Source organism: Tupaia chinensis, unplaced genomic scaffold (assembly GCF_000334495.1).
Source record: "Tupaia chinensis unplaced genomic scaffold, TupChi_1.0 Scaffold144197_1, whole genome shotgun sequence".
NCBI classification, from domain to species: Eukaryota; Metazoa; Chordata; class Mammalia; order Scandentia; family Tupaiidae; genus Tupaia; species Tupaia belangeri.
The window spans coordinates 286,196-304,679 of NW_006204054.1; the positions used below are offsets into that span (position 1 = coordinate 286,196).

Below are 18,484 nucleotides of genomic sequence, written 5' to 3' on the forward strand. Positions count from 1 at the left end.
ACTGTCTCTGCTCGAGTTTTCTCACTTTCCCTCTGGCAAAACAAATAAAATAAAATAAAATAAAATAAAATAAAATAAAATAAAATAAAATAAAATAAAATAAAGTAAAATAAAATAAAAAGGGCAGGGCCATTGGGGAGTGACTGGGCACCAGCTGGGCCACCATGCTGAGTTGGGGTGGGTCTCCAGGAGGGAGGGGACCACAGAGACACATGCTCTGCTCTCTCACCAAGTGACGCCTGTGCCACCTCGGGGCTCTGCAGGGAGCCCCTCCAGCGGTGAGACCCCCACCAGATGTTGCCTCTTGACCTTGCACTGCCAAAACCGTGAACTAAATAGACCTCTATTTGCTTATTACTAATATAATAATATTATAATCATATATAGGTTTATATTATATATATAATATAAATGACCTAATCTGAGGTATTCAGTTGTTCATACTAAATAAGTAAATAAATAAAACACTAAAATAGGGACTCTCCCGTTTACGACAAGGAAGGGCAGGCTGTTGTGACCAAGCGCACAGCCCAGCAGCTGGGAGCCTTGAACATGGGTGATCTGGGACTTGCTTAACTTCTCAGGGCCTGATTCCCCAGCTGTGGAAACCAGGATCACACCACCTTCCCTCCTGGGGTCGGGACCCTCTTTGAGAAGCACACACCTGGCTCAGTCAACCCTCAGGACCTGGCAGTGGCCACTGAGGCTCTGTTAATAACAGCAAGAGCTGCCCAAGAAGACCTCGAGGCCAGACCTCGGCCACTTCTAGGTATAGGTACTGGGGCTTCCACTGCCCCTCGTATCCCCCTCGTCTGGGGCTCTCTACAGTTGCCCCAGCTCAAATGCCACCTCTTCCAGGAAGCTTTCCCTGCTGTCTCCAGCCAGAAGCCCTTCTCCTTCCTCTAAGTAAATACCCCTACACTTGGCCTTCAGCTCCCCTGGAGCACTGGCCAGTCAGAGGATGGCTACGAAAAGACCAGACGTGGGCCCTATCAGGTGCCAGCCCAGACAGTTTCTCATTTAACCCTGACAACACATTGGCAACTGTATTACCAGGTCTACTTACAGAGGGGAAACCGAGGCTCCCAGCGGTTATACAAGCTGCCTGAGTGAGGCAGGGTGGACTTGGTTGTGCAGTCGCTGAGGGCAGGGTGAGGCAGCTTACTCACCACCAACCGTGCCACTCTGATGCTAAAGGGCCCCTCCCCGCCTGCTGCCACCCTGGGTCTCCGCTTACCTGGCCCATGGGGCCATCTTCAAAGCTAGTTTGCGGTTGATGCAGAAGCCGGCGCCCCCGGTCGCAAACCAGAATTGTACCAGCCTCTGGTGGGGAGGAGAGCCAGGGAGAGCCGGGTGAGCCGGGGCGGGGGCACAGCCAGGTCAACTTCGCCCCAAGCAGCAGGGCTCCGACACTTTATTTCACACCTCACTGGAGTCCGGCAAGTCTAGATACAGCCTGCATTATTATGCCCATTTTACAGATAGGAAAACCGAGGCTCAGAGGCGCCCAGCTAACTAGGAGCTAACCAGACCCAGATCCAGCACGGCTCTGGTTAAAGTACACATGTGCTGGTGCCAGGTGGTTAAAGTGTTGGACTCGCACATAACTAACCACAGTTCAAGTCTCGGACCCATGGCTTGAAAATCACACCCGGTATGTGTGCATGCGTGCCCAAGAGCCTGAGAGGAAAATGAAGAAGGGATTGTAGCGTGGCCTTTTGCCAGGCGGTGGGTTATTTCTCACTGTCTCTATCTCCAGAGAGCACACACCCAAAACAAGACATGGGTTACTTATCCACCCAGAACCACCTCCCCCTCCCCCCAGAGAAATGTCTCTGCCTTACTCCGGCGGGATGGGGACGGGCTGTCAAACTCAGCGCCTGCTCCCAAGGTTAGAGGTGGGCAGTGCCTCTGGCCATACCGCTTGACCCAGTGCTGAGCTCAGCAACAGGCACATGACTTAGGTCGACCAATCAGAGTCCTTCCCTGAGCACTCTGTGCTGACCACGAGAAAGAGATGCTCTCTGTGGGGTCACAGGCTAGGGAGCGATGGCCCTACCGTCTACACTGGCCTCCTGAACCACATGAGCTCTTCTGCCAAAGGAGAGGATGAGGCCTCTCGTGAAGTAAAGAGGGCAGACAGGCCTGTGGCCCCTGAGGCTGGAGAAGCCCTGGGTGGCTCGGTGGCAGGAATCCAGAACATCCTTTCTGGGTCTGAGACACCTTCTGCCCCCACCCAACATCTCCACGGCCCAAAGACTAGCCCCGGTCTGTAAGGACCTGTGAACTCACCCACGAATTTCTCTAAGGCTCCTGGGAAACCGCCCCGTCGGCTGTACTGTCTCTTAGTCTAAAGATTCCCTAGGGTTCCTTCCTTCCGGGTCCACAGTGGGTGTCTAATTGACGCATGCTGCCCTGGACTGAGTTACCGTCCATGAAGCCACAGGGAGAGTTAGGCAGCCTGACTGCAAGGTCTCTGCAGCCTCCTCCTCTGCACGTCCCTTCCTCGCTGAGCCTCAGATCTGTCCCTGTGAGCACAGAGCTGCTCCAGCTGAAAGCCGCCGTTGTCTGTGAGCAGCGACTTCCCAGAGAGGTTGTCCCCTTCTAGAGCAGCCAGGGGCTCACAGCCAGAGTGAGGGGCTCCTGATGGCCTGACATATAGCCAGTGCCCCGTAAATGCTTGTCCAACGGGCCAACCCGACTGCGGGCTGTCACTCCCGCAGAGACAGCAGCCATAGCGAAGTGCCTAGCCCTGAGCCTGACAGCACCAAGCCCTGCTCTAGGGGCCGTGCAGACCAGGTGACCAAGGCCACCTGCCTAAGGTCCCAAAGCTCTAGTCCCCTTTGCTGCCCCACTCTGGGTGACTCAGGGTCTGAGCAAGCCTGGACACTTTGGGTTCTGCCATACTCCAGGGCCCTGGGACCCCACTTTGGAGGTGTGTGCACAGGAGGGGATCCGTGCATGTTGTGGAGGACAGGCCTGGTGGGCCTGCCATGGCACGATGACGGCTGAGCTGAGTCGACACTGACTGCTAATCTTGCTGGAATGGCCGGGCCACTCCACTCCAGGGCACAAAGCCAGGGGGCGGCTGGAGGGATGCAGGGAGGTTCTAGGGTGGCAACTGCCCAGCAGGGGAAGTGGCCAGGGGCTGACCTGGCTCACCTGGACCTCACACACACCCCAGGGCCCAGGAGGACTTAATTAGGGCTCAGAGGTTGATTAACTGCTGCTAATTAAGGCTTTGCGTTTGGGGCTCCAGATTTCCCTAATGAAGCAGACTGCGACCAGGGAGGATAGCGAACTCCCCAAGCAGCAAGCACCGACACCCAGGAGGGGACTCCTTGCCTGCCTTTGCCCTGGGCTGAGGGACTCGAGGGCCTGGGTCACCCCTACACCTGAAGCCGGTGGGTCCTAGGGACGGGGGACCATGCAACTTGGGACATGCTTATACTAAAAATTCTTGCTTTTCTGCAGGTCGGACTTGGCTGGTGTCCTGAGGTTAGTTCACTGCGTCTGGATCAGGCAGCCCTGATCAGCATCGTCCAGCCCCGAAGTTGAAGCTGGTCCTAAGGCTCCCTGTGTCAAGGCTGTAGCTGCTGCTTAGTGAGCAGTCTGGGGAGAGGGGGTGCCCGAGGGCAGGGAGTGTTCTGGGGCTCGGAGCAGCAGCCATGGGTGACGAGCCCAGCAGTGCCCCACATCCCACATTTCAGCAACACCCTGTGCCACCGTGTGGCGATGCCAGGCGGCTGGGAACACTGCCACCGTGCCAGGAGCCTCAGAGCACCTGCATGCCCACTGGGTGACCAGGAGCACCCCTGCTCCTGGGTGACTGAGGCCTCCCTGGGTGCCCGTCCGGGTGCCTTGTCCACATTATCTCAATCCCCCATTTCACAGAGGGGAGCCTGCAGCTCAAGGAAGCGAAGACGCTGCCCAGACCCACTGAGCCTGCCCACCGTTTGCAGCACACACCCTCTCCAGGGATGCCCCCACCTGCCTGGCCCGTGGGTGAGGAGGACCGGGGAGGCACTGACCGTGCGGTTGCGGGGCTGCGGCTCGGAGGCGTGGATGGGCCGGTTCAAGCTGGGCCTGCCCACGTAGACGTCCTGGGCCCGCGGGAAGGCGCTCAGCAGCTGCAGCAGCGCGCCAGGGTTCACGTAGTTGTCGTCATCCACGTGGCAGAACCAGCTGCAGGGTGGGACGACAGCATGGAGCCAGCCTGGGCGCCCTGCACCCACAGCCGGGCAAGGTGCAGGGTGCGGTGGGCGGCACAGCTCAGGCACCTGTTCTGTGCCAGGCAGCACCTTGTGAGAAAGGTAGTGAGGACCCAGACTCTGACAGGGTGGGACACTTGCCCAAGGCCACGGAGCGGGGGGTAATCTGCCCAGCACTACACACAGCTAGGTGGGCGGGGGTGGAGTTGGCCCCCAGGGATCCTGGGGCTCCAGCTGGTTAGATTCCCTGGCCAGGACACTTCAGTCTGGACACAAGACTTAATTCAGGAGGTGGCCAGGGACCAAGAACACTCACCGAAGCCCGCTGGCCAAGAAGGTGTCAAACTCAGCAGCCATCTTGCAGGACAAGGCTGGGTGGCTGTGCTCTGTGGAGCAGTTGGTGACCACAAGGTGAGACCCTGGAGAAGCAGGAGCGTGAGGAAGCACAGCCAGGCGGGGCACAGTGGGCTGCAGGGGTCCCACTCCCCTGGCCACACAAAGCCCAGGGAGGGTGGCCTGCCTGAGACCACGGAGCGAGGGGCCTCGGCTGGGCTGCGACTCAGCCACCAGGATTTCCAGGCACGGTCCCCGTCGGCACACCTGTTTCCAAAGAAGCCTGCTCTGCTCCCAGGCAAAGGGGTATCCCCACGTGCCAAGGGTGGGCAGCTCTGCTTCCCAGGAACGCTCTGGCCAGGACACAGCCGCACCCCTCCCCAGTTTTCCCTGGCAACAGCGTGGCCCGTCCCCAGCAGGCAGACTTACCCAGTCTCTCCCAGAGGCTGTGGTCTGGGCTGTCAGTGAAGACGAACGTCTGGGGAAGAGAAGGGGCGGTCAGGACTCAGGTCTGACAGGGGTGGACCCCATGGCCGCGCCCGGGTGCTTACACACACAGCAGCCTCTGTGCTCCTCCGATGACGGGCACGCACCCCGCAGGACATACGACAGACACCCAGCTCTTACAGACTCACAACTGAGGTGGGCACAGGTCTCGCAGATGCCGCCCCTTCACAGAGCAGCCCCAGGGCGCACACGGATGCACGCCCCAACTACAACCACATACAACCTAAACCCTCTGCCAGGAGACGACGCCGAAAGGACCCACGCCACCCCTGGGACGGCATCAGCTAGGGAGACGGTCGCGCCTTTGTGGCCACACGAGGAGGCCCTGCAGCGCCTCCACACTTTTGTCGCAGCCTGGACACCCGCCCGCCAAGAGCATTTGCACACCTGGGGTCCCCAAAGACCCTCTCTCATGCTCACGAGGCAGGTGCTGTGGCCTGCCCCCTTCACAGATGGCAAAACCGAGGCGGATGTTGGGCCATGGCTGACGAGGACTGAGCTGGGAAGACAGCCCATCAGTCTAGGGCCTCTGCTCACCACCCCCGGGGCCAAGGTGCCGTTCAACCTGGAAGCAAACTGAACGCAAACTGAGAGGCAGAAACCAGCCCTGCAGCGGCGGCAAGAGGAGACGCGTGACCAGCGGACCCATGCCTTCCTCAGGTCCCAAGGATGGCCTCACCCCTTCCACGCCCAGCCCTCGGGTCCCAAGGATGGCCTCACCCCTTCCACGCCCAGTCCTCAAACAGATCCTCCTCTCCACTGAGCACTTGGGGGCCCAGGGTCTCCCCAACCTGGGCTGCCTCCTGGGCCTGAAACCGCTGTAGACTCCTGCCAAGTGAAGACAAGGAGAGAGGTCCCCCGTGTGAAGGCCCTGGAGCCCTCGCCCCCTGCTGGGACCACGCCCGCGGCCTAAGCCCATCCTCCAGGCGCAGGGCCTCCGCTGCAATGCCCCTCTCTGCTAAGCCACAAGCCTTGCCCTCCTTTCTAGGAATCAGCCCTTCAGAGCAGAACAACCGCTGCCTCGAGCCTCAGTTTACTCAACTGGAAAATGGGGCGAGTGAGAGTAAAATGAGATTGTGTATAAAATAACAAGGGTGGGGACCAGCAGAGGGCGTAGCAGTTACATCGCTGGACTCCTACGTTGCCGACAGTGGTTCGAGTCTCAGACCCGGCAGCTTAAAACTCACACTGGGCATGTGGGCACATGTGCCCAAAATCCCAAGAGGAGAATGGAGAGGAAAGGATTGTGGCATGGCCATCCCCCTGGGGGGATGATTTCTCACGTTCTGTCTCTGTCTCTCTGGCAAGTGCACATGCCCTATAGCAAAAATCTCTCTAAAAATAAATTATTTAATTTAATTTATTAGCATCATTATTATTTTTTAATTTGACCAGAGAGAGAGAGACAGAGAAAGAGAGGGAAAGTGAGAAAACAAGCCAGCAGGTCTGGGACTCGAACCGTGGTTGGCCGTGTGGCAGTCCAGACCTCGACCACCACATTACCTTCCAGCCCCATGTCCTTGTTATTTTATTCTTTTTTCTAGAGGGATTTTTGCTATATAAATAAATAAATAAATAAAAATAAAACAAGGAAGAGTTCACAGCAAGGCCCAGCTTCTTGTATCTCAGGGGAAACTGAGGCATGGGAGGCCAGGAGGCCAGAGTCAGGCTTGGAAAGGGCAGGAGGGAACCAGGCCTGCCTCCCAAGGCGCCGGTCCCAGGCCTGCTTCTGAGTCGGGGTTCAGTGGATTACTGCAGACTCCCTCCCTCCCTCAGACCTGTTTCCCTGTCAGACTTAGATCACACCCCACCCACCACTTCCTCCACCAGCACCTGTGGCTCCCTATTCCCCTCGAGAAAGAAGCCAGCCTCCAGTGTGCTCAGAGAGGGGCCAGCTGGCCGTGCGGCCTGCTGCAGCCTAATCTCATTACTCTCTGTCCCACCCTGGGGACTCTTAGCTGAATTTCTTTCAGTTCCCCAAATATGCCATATACATGTGCAAGCAGACACGCACACACACATGCCTCTGAGCCTTTGCAGAAGCTGTGACCTCTTCCTACCCTCTAATGCCCAACTCAGACAGTACCTCCTCCAGGAAGCCTCCCCAGGCCCCTCCAGCTACTTTAGGGCCCCTCTCTGTGACCTTCAGCCTCCTCCCAGTTCCTCCTCTGGTAACAGCAGCCTTTCTTTACAGACACATCTCTGGTCTCTCCTCAGACATCTGCAGGGCACAGGCCTGGTCTCATTTCCTCCTTGTCCCAGCACCCGGCTCTCCTTGGGAAGGCCTGGGGCACCCACCTTCTCAGCCCCTCTCCCTGGAGTCGGTCATCCGCTATCAGATTTAGCTAATGCTGGAGTCCCTGAACTTCTGTGGGGAGACGTCAGCAGCCCAAGCCCGAGCCCTGGGCCTCTTCCCCCTGCCTCTCCCTCACCCAGGGATTTCACCCAGCCTGTGCCTTGAACGCCTTTAGGAGGGACAGCGGATGGTGTCATGGTAACGTCACTGGACTCCCACATAGTCGACTGTGGTTCAAGTCCCAGACCTGGCAGTTGAAAACATGCTGGGTGGGGTTGGCAGGTGGCATGGTGGTTAAGGCACTGGACTCTCACCTGGCCAACTGCAGTTTGAGTCCCAGACCTAGCGACTTGCTTTCTCACTTTCTCTCTCTCTCTCTCAGTATCTCTCTGGTCAAATAAAAAATAATAGTAAAGAAAGAAAATTAAAAGAAAAAAATGTAAGGGGACCAGCAGGTGGCATGGTGGTGAAGGCACTGGACACTCCCACATGGCCGACCAGGGTTCGAGTCCTGAATCTGGTGGCTTGCTTTCTCACTTTTTTTTTCTCTCTCTCTTTCTGTGTCTCTCTCTGGTTAAATTAAAATAAATGAATGAATAAATAAAACATGCAGGGTGCATGTGCGTGCGTGTCCAAGACCCCAAGAGGAGAATGGAGAAGGGATTGCAATGTGGCCATCCCCCACAGGGGGTGATTTCACGCTTTCTGTCTCTCTGCCTCTGTCTCTCTGGTGAATGCACGCCTCATAGTAAAAATCTCTCTTTTAAAAAAAGCAAAAAAGAATGAACACCACCAGGAGGCTGGGCACGGTCACGTTTCCCCTCTGCCCTGAGCGCCAAGCTCTCAGATCCCCTACAGCTGTGGCTTCTGGGGGTGGGGAGCACCAAAGATAGAGACTGAGCCCCTGTACACAGCGGCCTGTCCCTCTCTCCCATCGGCTTTCCAGCTATGGGGCCTGGGACGTGGGTCACCCATGCCTCCCCACACCCAGACTGTTAGCCCAGTCCATCCTCCAACTTCCAAGGCTTGGGATTTGGCCTCCTCCCTAGAGCCTCCAGGGAGCCCCTGGGCCCAACACCACGGGCCCCTCTCATTTTGCTGCAGGAGCCTGTTCTGCCCCCCGACCCCCACCCCGGCCTGTTTTCAAGCCAGTCCCGGAGAGGCTGGAAATAAACCAGGCCCCTCTCACCCTTTTGCCACCAAACCAGACAGTGGAACTCGAGTTTGGAGCACGAGTCAGATGAGCTGGGGGGTGAGCTGGGGTGTTTGTAGATGAGCTGGTAAGCCCAGGGCGGGACAGCCGGGCAGTGGTGAACTGTGACACTCGGCACGGCTCCCCCGTGGGAAGGTTCACGTTTACATCAGAGACCTCCACACGTGTGTGCCCATGCTGGGGGCTGGTGGAGGCTGGGAGTGGGACGCAGCTTCAAACCCTGCTGAGGGTGCGGGCTGTCGGTCTCTGTATCTCTTGCTCATGGAAGAAACAAATGAAGAAACTTTTTGTTTTGTTTTGTCTTGTTTTGTTTTGTTTGCTATAGGGCACGTGTGTGCCTGAGAGAGAGAAATCGCCCCCAAGGAGGGATGCCCGTGCCGCAATCCCTTCTCCATTCTCCTCTCTGGATTTTGGGCACACACACACATGTGCCCGGTGTGATTTTCAAGCCACCAGGCCTGGGACACAAATTGCAGTTGGTCATGTGGGAGTCCAACGCCTTAACCACCACACCACCTGCTGGCCACAAGAAGCTTCAAAAAAGAAATAAAAAAGAACTAGTAAGTGAATAATTTGGGCGGAGTGAGGGGGAGAGGGTGAGTCCAGGTGAGTCCCTGACTGTGGTAGGGGAGGCAGGACAGGGCACAGGAGGCTGGTGGTTTCAAATCCTGGAACCCTGAGGCTGCTGCAGAGTGCTGGCCAGTTTCCTCGGCCCAGGGCTTAGGGCCGCACTGGATTTGTTTAAGGAGGGGACCCTGACAATGGTTAAAACTTCAGAGGCTTCTAAAAACAAAGGGGCAGGCAGCCTGCTGGGGCCGGAGAGGGGGTGGCTGGGGACCATCTGCTGCAGGGGAGGAGAGATGTGGGGCCGCTGCCACCGCTCCCCCTCCCGTCTGCACACAAGGGCAGAGAAAGGCTCCCCTCGCACAAAACACGCCTGCCTCCCCCAGCCCACCCGCTCTGGCTGGGACAAAGGCCAACACACGAGCCCAGCCTGCTCCCACAAAGGCCCACCTGCCACCGACCGCCCTTAACCAGCGGGGCGGGCGCCCAGTGCTGCAGTTAACCAGCTCAGACCCGATCCAGACACTTGTCCTGTGCAGATGGGGACCGAGGGCTGAAAGGGAAGGGCTTTGGCCATAGTCACAGGGTAAACGAGCCAAAGGCTGAGAGGCAGTGGGATGGCAAGAGGGGGCCTCCTCGTCCCCCCATCTCATCCTCCTTCCAAGCATCCTTTCTTCTTTCAGCTTGAGGGACCAGATCTCTGGGGTCCAGGCAAGTGAGATCTCTGTACACCTGTGCTGGGATGGAATACCCAGCACGGGGCTGTGGGAGGGTTAAACGGAGTGGTGTGACCAATGCCAACCCTGGGGTGCCGAGCAGCCAGCATGTGCCCTCTGAGCCCAGCTGCCTGGCATCCAGGAACGGAGTGCGGGACCCACAGGAGGTCTCTCCTTGCCTCTCTTACCAGCCTGGTACTGCCAGGCCCAGTCACCCAGACTGGAGGTCCAGGGACCCTCTCCTGCAGCCCGGTGGCCCGACGCTCTGTGCTCCCTCTGAGGGTTGAAGAGAGAAGGAAGACAGCCAGGCAGGAGGAGGGGGCTGATCCCCTTCGGGCCTTCTGAGTTAGGCTGGCCACAGCTTCCTGCTCTCTGGTCTCAGTCTCCTCATCAGGCAAGGGCACCACCATGCTGATCAAGACAAAACAGGAAGGGCCCCGGCCCGCTTGAGGCCGCGCTCCCGGGCACACTCAGACACAGCGCCACAAACAGGAAGGTCTGCAGGGAGGGCCTGCCCCTGTGGCTTCCGAGGGCGGGACCAGAATCTCCCTGAGATGAGAAGCTGCATGGGGCCCCAGGGAAGAGCTGGGCTGCTGGGAGCCGAAGTGCCAGGAGATCAGGGTGGGTGCACCCCCAGGAGGTCCTGGCCTCTCCCCAGTACTACCTACTCCTGTCTGTGACCTCACGGGGGGAGCCCCTTAACACCCCCAGAGGCTCTTTCACTTTCTCCCCTGAGTCAGCTGCCAGTGTGGGGCTGGAGCTGGGGGGGGGGCTGTGTGTACGCATCCCCCTCGGCCCCTCCTGGAGACTGTCCCCAAGCTCCCAAATCACAAACTTTGCTCAAGAAGGAAGGGGACACCAATGGTCAGAGCTGCCCTGGGAAAGGCAGGAGCCACACACCCGTTGCAGGACGTCCAATACTCACCTTCAGCTCCGTGACTGTGGGCACGGTACACACACACCAGCACACACTCAGGCCTCCCCACGCCCTGCCCACCACGGCCTCAGCTCAGTCTCACACCCCTCCTCCGCACCCCTCCCTGAGAAGCAGCCCCACAGGAAGCCAACACAGGAGGGCAGTGAAAGGCCTGCCCCCCAGCACCTGGCTCCCCAGGTCCCCTGTTCTCCTGCTCTCCTGGCTTCCCTGGCTCCTGGCTCTCCGGCTTCTAGCTGCCCAGCTTCCGGGCACAGAGTTGTCAGGAAGCCTGAAAGCACCTCCCTGCCTCCCAAGCAGGCCCCACCTAGACCTTCTACCTCCTCTGCTGCTCAGCCCACGGAGCCAGGGCAAAGGACATGCCTAAGGGCCGATCCGGGGGCCCAGCACCCCATTGCTGCCAATGCCAGGCCAGGGTGGGCAGGACGGTATAGAGGGATGGCCAGGAGGAACCTGGGTGCCTGGGGCAAAAAACCAGACGGCCTGGTGGGCCTGAGGACTCCTGGACTCAGGCATGAGAGGCATGAGGGGCACAGACGCCTGGCAGCCCCTGCCGCCCAGAGGAGAAGAGCGGGGAGCTCAGACTGGGCAGGAGGCAGCTCCTCCCTGCAGCAGCCAGGAGCCCCAACCCAAGAAAAAGGCCTTCCTGAGCCCCTGGGCCGGCCCACGCCCAGGGCCTAACATCACCCACTGGTCACCTGGTCCCTGGTCCTGGAAACCCATGTGTCCAGCAGCAGCTCCAGGCGCGAGCGGTGGAAGGCCCGGGTTGTCTTGACTGCGATGAAGACGTCCTGCAGCCGCAGCTCAGGAGGATCAGGGGTCACCTGTAACCCCTGGCGGGACAGGCTCGTGTGGTACCGTAGGGACAGGAGTCCGGTGCACAGGAGGGTGAGGAAGGCTCCAGCCAGGACGCGGAGGAGCCGGCACTGCATTGGCCCCGGGACCCCAGACAGCTCAGCCCCCAAATCCCAGCCTGACGGGGAGGGCAGGCTGGTCAGACAGGGGCCCCGACACAGGCAGAAGTCTGGCTGGCATCGGGGACAGGCAGGGACGGAAGAGGTGGGAGCTGGGGCTCTGGGTCCCCAGGCTGAGCCATGGCAGCGGCAGCCCTCCACCCTCCGGTCCTCCCGCCGCCGGCTCCGGGGCGGCTGCCCGCCCCGGCCCCGCCCCCGCCTCGGCCCGAGGGGCGGGGCCAGACGGAGGGAGCCCCAGAGGTGGCTGGAAGGGAGGCGCGGCCAGCCCCGCCCGCTGCTGCAGCGGGGGTGGAGGCAAACTAAAGCCCCTCTTTTCCCACCTCTCACATTCTCCTGAGACGTCTCCGTCTCACACCACCCTCACCCAGCTTTCTCCACCAGATTGCATTCTTTTTGGACTTTAAGGCGAGGGGCGGGGCCAGACGGAGGGAGCCCCAGAGGTGGCTGGAAGGGAGGCGCGGCCAGCCCCGCCCGCTGCTGCAGCGGGGGTGGAGGCAAACTAAAGCCCCTCTTTTCCCACCTCTCACATTCTCCTGAGACGTCTCCGTCTCACACCACCCTCACCCAGCTTTCTCCACCAGATTGCATTCTTTTTGGACTTTAAGGCTCAGTACAAGGGCTTCCTTCTCCAGGAAGCCTTCCTTAATGCCCCTCCAAACCTCTGGGGCTCCCACTGCAGTGTGTAGGGTCCTTTCAGCAGCACCAAGATTCGCACTCCCAGTTTATACCCGAAGGGCTTTGGCAACTGCCACAGAGCCGGTGGAACCCAGGTCTCTCCCTGCCTGGCCCGCCGAGGCCTTGCGGTGCCTGCCCAGCTGTGCCACGCCATGCCGGGCTCACTGGGCAGCTCTGCAGTGAGGCCAGTGGACAGCAGGACTTTCCCCGCCACCACCCCCATCTTGTTTTGCACACGGCTGCTCACGTCTCCCTCATCTGCTCAGACCCTGCGCTGGCTCCCATGGCCCTCAGGACAAAATCCAGAGGCTGGACAGCAGCCCGCAGTGACCGGCGGTTACCTCACTCCGTCTCGGGCTGCCCTCACTCGCTGCCTCCACTGCAGACCCGCTGGGCTCCTGGCCAGTCCAGGCACACTTACCTGAGGACCTGTGCACTGGCTGTTCCCACCTGGGCTCTCTCCCTGGAGATCCGCACAGCTCACTCGTTCACGCCCTTCAGGTCTTTACACAAACGCCACCTCCTCTGGGAAGCCTTCCCTGACCAGCTTACTTAATTGCAGCCCCTCTCCCCAGGCCTGTCCCCCAGGCCTCTTTGCCGCCTCCCAGCACCCGTGTATTTTACTTCTTTATCATCTGTCTTCCTCATGAGAATTAGAGGCCGGGGTTCTTATTTTTTACTATCTGAATCCCCAATCCCCAATGCCTCAAAAGGGGCCTGGCACCTCATAGGCGCTCATAGGAGTGAAAATTAAACACAAGCAATACAAATGGTCAGCGAGCTGACCTGGGCCTGCCGTGGCCCGATCCCACGTTAGGGCAGTGGGAGAGGAGGAGGGAAAACTAGCCCTGCTGAATGGCACTGCTCTGGGACAGCCCCGATCCTGGCCCCTTCACAGCCCAGCTTCTCAGAACGGTGTCACCAAGGGACAATGCTAGGCTCAGGGTTCAAATCCCAACCAGGCCACTCCTTGGCCATGTGACCCTAGGTGACTTACTGTCATCATTTATAAAGCTAGGACTAAAATAGGAGTTGGTGACAATCACAGGGTGGGTGAGCTCGTCGCCTCTTAGAGAGGACACCTAAAGGGGCAGTCCAAGGCAGCAGAGCCTCTGGGCTCCAGCACATCACCCAGGCTTGTCTCCAAGCACCAGGCCAGGGACACGGCAGGAGGAGCTAAAGTTTCCAGGGCCCAAACGGGCACGAGCCAGTCCCCATGTCCAGGGAGCCACAGCCACCCAGAGGCGACTACAGTCACCATCCTGCCATGAGGTCCAGGAGGGCTGGGCAGCTCTGGTGGGCTTCATGGAGGAGGTGTGATCCAGGACACAGGACAGGACAGCTCAGGCAGGAGAGGCAGCTCAGGCAGGGCCCACGTGCGCAAAGGGACAGCAACGGTACAGCTGAGGGCGGACTCAGCCAGGCCAGAGGTAGGGCAGGGGATGGAGGAGCTGGGGCAGGTCAGGAGAGCAGGGATGTTGGCCAGCACCACGGTGGTCACAGGCAGGGGGCCTCAGCCCCACTCAGGCACCCCAAGTCCCCCGCCAGGCCGACGTGCACCTTAAAGGCACGCCTCTTGGAAGAGGAAAGGGCCAAGATTTCATGAGCCACGTCGCACCCAGGCATACCTGCTGGCCTGGCCACGCAGGAGCCAACCGCCCAGCGCCACTGTGGGAGTCAGGCCCTGGGCCCAGAGAGGTTGTCTGAGTTGCTGGGCATCACCTGGGGGGCCGGCGGAGGAGGTCAGGCGCCAAGGCCTTCTCCCAAGCCCCACTGCCCTCTGCAGGCTGCACTCCAGCCCCAGAGAGGCCCCCCAGCGCCTGGGACAGCCTGGCTCCCCTCTGCCCAGGCAGCCCCTCTCCTCCCCCGTCACCTTCACCTTGTGTGGTCAGGTCTCTGAGGGTCTCTGAGGCCCCTCGCCCACGTGTCCCACTGCAGCCCCTTGCCTCCTCTCCTTCCAACTAAAGATGGAGTCGTAGCCACTCCCCACAGCCCCTCCTCAGCTTCCCCATTGCTCTCACTTTCCCAGACTCCGGGCCCCCAGCCCGCTCTCCTTTTTTTTTTTTTGGAGAGGTTTTTGCTATAGGGCACGTGCACTCGCCATGAAGAGAGAGAAACAGAAAGCGAGAAATCACCCTCCCCAGTTGGGATGGCCACGCTGCAATCCCTTCTCCATTCTCCTCTCAGGATCTTGGGTGCGCACGCACATGTGCCCAGTGCAAGTTTAAGCCACCGGGTCCAGGACTCAAACCATGATCGACTACGTGGGAGTCCAGCAGCATAGCCATTACACTAACTGCTGGGCCCCCTCACTCCCTTTCTTAAACGCGAGGCCTTTTGCACTGGCTGCCAAACCTGTGGCCTGGCCGACCCCCTCCTGGGCTGTCTACCCAGCCTGATGCCCTGCTCAGGCCTGGACACTGCCTGCCTCAGCCCTGAGTCAACGCCAAGCCATAGTTCCCAGCATGCTTCCAGGACAGCGTAAGGCCGTCTGTACCCCTAGCACCCCCCAGGCTGGGACTTCCAGTCAGTGGACTTCCACCACTCCCCAGCAGCCGGCCCCACCCCCTCCCCCACTGTGCTTCTGCTCCAGGTGCCCTCTGCCTAGTTCACCCACCCGGGGCCCAGGCCCAGGGTTCGAGACCAAGGACAGGCCTGCATGTAAGCACGCAGGTGCAATAAACACTTCTTAAAGAAAGGAATCAGCCAGCAGGGCGTGGTGGTGAAGGCACTAAATTCCACATGGCCGACTGCATGGTTCAAGTCCCAGACCTGACGGCTTGAAAAACACAGAGCGAGCAACAAGGGGTCCCAGTAACCGCAGTCATGCCGACTACGTCCCACGGCAGAGGGGCCGTCATGCCATGAGAGGGGAGAACTGCGGCCATCGCTGCAGGCAGTTGGGTGGCCAGCCGTACATTGGCCTGGCCAGGATTGCCACCGATGTCCAGACAGTTGCCCGGTGCCCAAGTTCCGGCTGACCCTGTATGAGCTGGAGGGCCGGCAGGTCAAGCCTTACACCCTCAGGAGCACGGTGCCAAGCCCCTGCTACGCTGAGCCAGGCACTGCTGGGTGGGACGCGGAGACCTTTAAGCCCTACACTTGCTCTCTGGACCTCATCGGCGCCCCGTGGTGACTGACAACTTTGTGGTCAGTGGCACCTGCTCCAAACGAATGTACAGAATGTGCGAGTCGCTCTGCGAGCTCAACACGGATCCAGAAACCAACTCCTGGGCTACACTGAACGCGGTAGACCGGGACAGTGTCCGGTATGGGTGTCGTCGTCCATGTCGTTGAGAAGAACAAAATCCCTACCAGGACACTGAAGGCTGGGATAGATGAGCCCTCTTCCCAGAGCCCTTGTTGGTTCGGTTTTTGTTTTTAAAATAAAATAACCTTTTGGGACCAGCAGTTAGCGTAATGGCTATGTCGCTGGACTCCCACGTAGTCAACCGTGGTTTTGAGTCCCGGAACTGACGGTTTAAATTCACGCCGGGCATGTGTGAGTGCATGCCCAAGATCCCGGCAGGAGAAAGGAGGAGAAGGGATTGTGGCGTGGTCATCCCCCAGGGGGTGATTTTTCGCTTTCTGTCTCTCTGGCAAGCACACTTGCCTATGCAAAAATTTCTCCAAAAATAAAACAAAATAACCTTTAAAAAAATAAATAATGAATGAATGAAAACACACAGAGCATGTGTGTGTGGGTGCCAAAGAGAATAGAGCGAGCGAGTGGAGAAGCTGCGTCAGACCCTGGGACTCCCACCCATCCCTGCTCACCTCCCCACCTTCCAACAGCAATTTCTCACTTTCCCTCTGTCTCCCCAGCAAGCACATGCACCCTATTGCAAAAAAAGAATCCCAGCCCTCAAGTCTGTGACACCTCCTCCAGTAAGGCTGCCTGAATCGTTCCCTTTGGAGGGATCCCTGTCCCTGGTGTCGCTGTCTCAGGGACCACAGTACACAGTTTGCTCTTGGTCTCCAGACTCCAGGACCAGGCCCCTTATGCCTGAACACCGGCCCTGCTGGTTCCTGTGTCACTCCGAAGGACAAGCCTTTGATGATCAGCCGAAGCCGGGCAAGCACTGGGTGGCCCATCTGAGAGGCCTTCCTCAGTCACTGAGGGCAGGGGGGCAGGTAAGGTGATGCCACCACAGATGGCAGGCGGCTCTGGGATGAGTCAGGAGGGAAACCCGACCCTCCCCAAGGGCAGTCAGGGACCTGAAAGCTGGTATCAGCCCAGTGGGGGTGGGGACGAGTGACAGAGTGCAGGGGCCCGGGCCGGGGTACACGCAGACATCACAGCACCTATGACAAACAGCGTTTAATGTTGTGTGCAGCTTCTCAGTGGAAGGGCCCGTGAGCAATGCACGAGCCGTACATTCTGGTGCCGGGGCAGCCGGCCCCCTGCCCTCCGAGGAGCGGGGGGGGGCACGTGCTGTGAGAACATGGTCCTGAGCGCGCGGCCGAGACGCACGCGTGTTAGTGCCCAATGGGGGGACATGACACTTACACAGGAGAGGACAAGGACCGAGCGGAGACACGAGTGTCCAGTGACAGACCAGGGAGGCCACGAGCACACGGCCGAGACGCACGCGTGTTAGTGCCCAATGGGGGGACATGACACTTACACAGGAGAGGACAAGGACCGAGCGGAGACACGAGTGTCCAGTGACAGACCAGGGAGGCCACGAGCACACGGGCGGGACACACGCACAGGCCTGGCCCTCTGGCGGGCAGCACAGGCTGCAGTCCGCGGGAACCCTCGCGTGCCGGGGTGGAGGGGCAGCACCAGAGCCTGGCCTGTGAGCACGTGGGTGTGCACTCTTGTGCACAGGTGTGAGCACGCAGACTCCAGGACAAGCGTTCAAGGGGAGGACACAGACACACGGGAGACACAGGGGACAGGCACATGGTAAGGCCTGAGCAGCAAGTCCAGGGCGGGGGCTCTGCCCGGGGGCCTCCACAGGCTCTGCGGGGCCACGAGCAGGTCCCACATCACAAAGGCCAAGGGGGATCGAGGGGAGGTGGCTCCCCGCAGAGCCCAGTCCCCACTGGCCGGCAGTGTCTGAGTCTCCGAGTCCAGGAGGAGCCTTCAGGCCTCGCTGCTGCTACTGCTGCTGCAGCCCCGGCCGCTGCCACGCTCCACCCACACGAGGCGGGGGGGCCGCCCGCAGGGGCGGATCAGCCACCACCCCATCGGCATGTCCCCATTCGTGGGCCGGCACCTGCACCCAGGCACAGGGGACCCCCCAGAGCGCCTGCTCTGAGCCACGGCACTGCCGCAGCAGCTCCGAGTCCCGCCAGCCCGGGCGACCCAGCAGGCCCCTGGCAAGAGAGGAGAGTGGGCAGCGGTTAGAGAGGGAGACCCAGACAGACAGACAGGGAGAGGGCCCCGACAGAGGAGAGGCAGAGAAAGAGGGCCAAACAGAAAGATGGCAAACGAGAGGTGCAGAGACAGAGGGAGAGACAGTCGGAGAGGGAGAGACAGCCACAGAAGCAGCAGCTCTCAGCCCGCCGTGCCCTGCCCGCGGCCCCGCCCACTCACCTGACTTCCCGCACATTCTTTTCGGTCACCTCCACGTGGATGACGATGGGGTAGATCTCATTGTGGACCAGCTCCCGCACGCCCCGCACGCCCAGTTCCAACAGGCAGTGCTTCTTCTCGGGACAGAGGCTACACTTTAATCCCGGCCCAGGGACTCTGACCCTCGCGCTCTGCCCAGACTCCCTCCCACGCCCACTCACCTGACTTCCCGCACATTCTTTTCGGTCACCTCCACGTGGATGACGATGGGGTAGATCTCATTGTGGACCAGCTCCCGCACGCCCCGCACGCCCAGTTCCAACAGGCAGTGCTTCTTCTCGGGACAGAGGCTACACTTTAATCCCGGCCCAGGGACTCTGACCCTCGCGCTCTGCCCAGACTCCCTCCCACCCATGCAAGCCCTGCCTCCCCACCCGGAGGGGCCCAGGCAGCCAGAAAGCCTGGAAGGGCAGGCAGGAGACCTGGGCTCACGGAGCGGCCTGGACCTCAGCCCCCCATCTGCAGGATGAAGCTAGC

General features: G+C 59.8%; 2 protein-coding genes and 1 pseudogene across 3 annotated transcripts in view; 1 reads left to right on the top strand and 2 right to left on the bottom strand.

The window, feature by feature from the left end:
- MFNG (MFNG O-fucosylpeptide 3-beta-N-acetylglucosaminyltransferase) overlaps positions 1-11,929 on the bottom strand; it is a 19,632-nt gene extending 7,703 nt beyond the window's left edge. Inside the window, exons 1-6 of one of the 2 annotated variants that reach the window (XM_027767366.1) lie at positions 11,473-11,611; positions 10,029-10,251; positions 4,974-5,022; positions 4,528-4,630; positions 4,032-4,185; positions 1,238-1,323 (exon numbers count right to left, since the gene is read on the bottom strand). In XM_027767366.1, coding sequence (XP_027623167.1) covers positions 1,238-1,323; positions 4,032-4,185; positions 4,528-4,630; positions 4,974-5,022; positions 10,029-10,250 — 614 coding nt within the window. In that variant the 5' untranslated portion in view covers position 10,251; positions 11,473-11,611. Of the gene's footprint in view, positions 1-1,237; positions 1,324-4,031; positions 4,186-4,527; positions 4,631-4,973; positions 5,023-10,028; positions 10,252-11,472 lie in introns of both variants that reach the window. The other variant, XM_006166229.2, reaches the window with a different exon arrangement.
- A 3,358-nt stretch (positions 11,930-15,287) lies between these two features.
- LOC102499455 (proteasome subunit beta type-3 pseudogene) lies at positions 15,288-17,263 on the top strand (annotated as a pseudogene).
- Positions 16,730-18,484, bottom strand: part of CARD10 (caspase recruitment domain family member 10) — a 30,861-nt gene continuing 29,106 nt past the window's right edge. Inside the window, exon 21 of the mRNA XM_006166230.2 lies at positions 16,730-17,583. Coding sequence (XP_006166292.1) covers positions 17,516-17,583 — 68 coding nt within the window. The 3' untranslated portion in view covers positions 16,730-17,515. The remainder of the gene's footprint in view (positions 17,584-18,484) is intronic.